The 1,897-nt window shown below is 39.0% G+C and overlaps 1 protein-coding gene across 5 annotated transcripts in view; it reads right to left on the bottom strand.

The window, feature by feature from the left end:
- ASH2L (ash2 (absent, small, or homeotic)-like (Drosophila)) overlaps window positions 1–1,897 on the bottom strand; it is a 31,716-nt gene that overhangs the window by 24,641 nt on the left and 5,178 nt on the right. For all 5 annotated transcript variants that reach the window (XM_008590792.1, XM_008590788.1, XM_008590787.1 and 2 more), the window contains exon 5: window positions 1,627–1,721. In XM_008590792.1, the coding sequence (XP_008589014.1) occupies window positions 1,627–1,721 (95 nt within the window). The remainder of the gene's footprint in view (window positions 1–1,626; window positions 1,722–1,897) is intronic.

Below are 1,897 nucleotides of genomic sequence, written 5' to 3' on the forward strand. Positions count from 1 at the left end.
TTTTTTGCACCAGAAATAAACTTGTAGTAACTTGTTACATGTCTGAACAGGGTCTAGTTTGAAGCACTAAGAAGGATAAGACATCAGTTTGCAAAGAGGCCCTATCAGAACAACACAAATTCTGCTAAAATTGAAGCAAGAACCAACATCACATTGATAGTTAAGCTTGGGTGGAAGAATGGAGAAATCATTGCTGCTTTATGAAAAGTTTATGGGTCAATGCCCCAAAGAAATCAGCAGTTTACAAAAGGATAACTCCTTTTAAGAAGAGACGAAACAATGTCGAAGATGAAGACCACAGTGGCAGACCATCCACATAATTTGCAAGGAAAAAGTTGATGTTGTTCATGCCCTAATTGAAGAGAACCAATGATGAACAGCAGAAACAACAGCCAATATCTGACATCTCAACTGGTTCAGCTTGCACAATTCTGGCTGAAAGATTACAGTTGAGCAAACTTTCTATTCGATGGGTGCCAGAACTGTTGCACCCAGATCAGCTGCAGATAAGAGCAGAGCTTTCAATGGAAATTTTAAACTGGCATCAAGACTGAAGCATTTCTTCAGAGAACTGTAAGAGGAGCTGAAGCATGGCTTTTACCAATAGGATCCTGAAGACAAAGCACAGTCAATGCCATGGGTACCAAGAGGTGACAGTGGTCCAGTCAAAGCAGAAGTGGGCCTGTCAAAGAGCAGAGGTCATGGCAAGTTTTTCAGGATACTCAAGCCACTTTGTTTGTCGACTTTCTGGAGGGCCAAATGATGACAACATCTGCTTATTAGGAGAGTGTTTGGAGAAAGTCAGCCAAAGCTTAGCAGAGAAACGCCTGGGAGAGCTTCACCAGAGAGCCCTTCTTCACCATGACAATGCTCCTGCTCATTCCTCGCATCATACAAGGGCAATTTTGTGAGAATTTTGATGGTAAACCATCAGGCATCCACCTAACAGTCCAGATTTGGCTCCTTCTGACTTCTTTTTGTTTCCTAATCTGAAAAAAGTCTATAAAGGGCACCAATTTTTCTTCAGTTATTAGTGTAGAAAAGATTGTATTGACATGGTTAAATTCTCAGGACCCTCAGTTCAGAAGGAAAGGACTAAACAGCTGGTATCACAACTTACAAACGTGTCTTGAACTTGATCAGCTTATGTTGAGAAATAAAGTTTATATTTTTTATTTTTATCTTTTAATTCCATTTTCCCATGAAGCTTTTGAAGTCCCCTTGTAGTTCTAAGTCCTGACTTTAGTCATGTGGTTTTCCAGTTTAACAATAGATGATAATTCCTTTTGACAAAAGGAAACTGACCCCTTTTCCCTTGACAGTCTGTGAGAGGAATCTATAAAAATACCTAAACTGAGAAAGTTCACCTCAGAATTGATTGCTGTGGGACAGACAGTTATTTGCTTCTATAAAGCCAATGAAAATTAAGAATTCATAGTACTAATAGCTAAGCCAAGGGACACATACTAGGAAATTAGTAAATCACATGAAATAAGAACAACGATAGCACTGAATTCACAGTTATGTATTCATACAAATTGGAGAGCAAGTACTTGTTGTTAAAGAGTGTATTTACATCCACCAGATTCTTTGGCATAATTCCAACCACATCAATCTCATCTCTACCTTATCTTTGGAGAACATGGTTTTCGGATGTTCATCCTGTGTTCGGGACTGCCACGTTAGGTTGGCCAAAGCACTAAGGCACATTTCCTTCAAGTCTATCAAAAACAGAAAGGAAGAAAAAGTTGTCTATAATACTATATCTCTATCACCAAGGCAATATTCAACAAGATGGCCCAGATGGCCCAAGCAGCTTTAGAAAGTGAAGTCATCATTTGATCTGAAGTAGGCAACAGCAATTATTCAGAACTAAATCCCAATTTAACTTCTACTA

This window comes from Galeopterus variegatus, unplaced genomic scaffold (assembly GCF_000696425.1).
Source record: "Galeopterus variegatus unplaced genomic scaffold, G_variegatus-3.0.2 Scaffold6371, whole genome shotgun sequence".
Classification (NCBI taxonomy): Eukaryota; Metazoa; Chordata; class Mammalia; order Dermoptera; family Cynocephalidae; genus Galeopterus; species Galeopterus variegatus.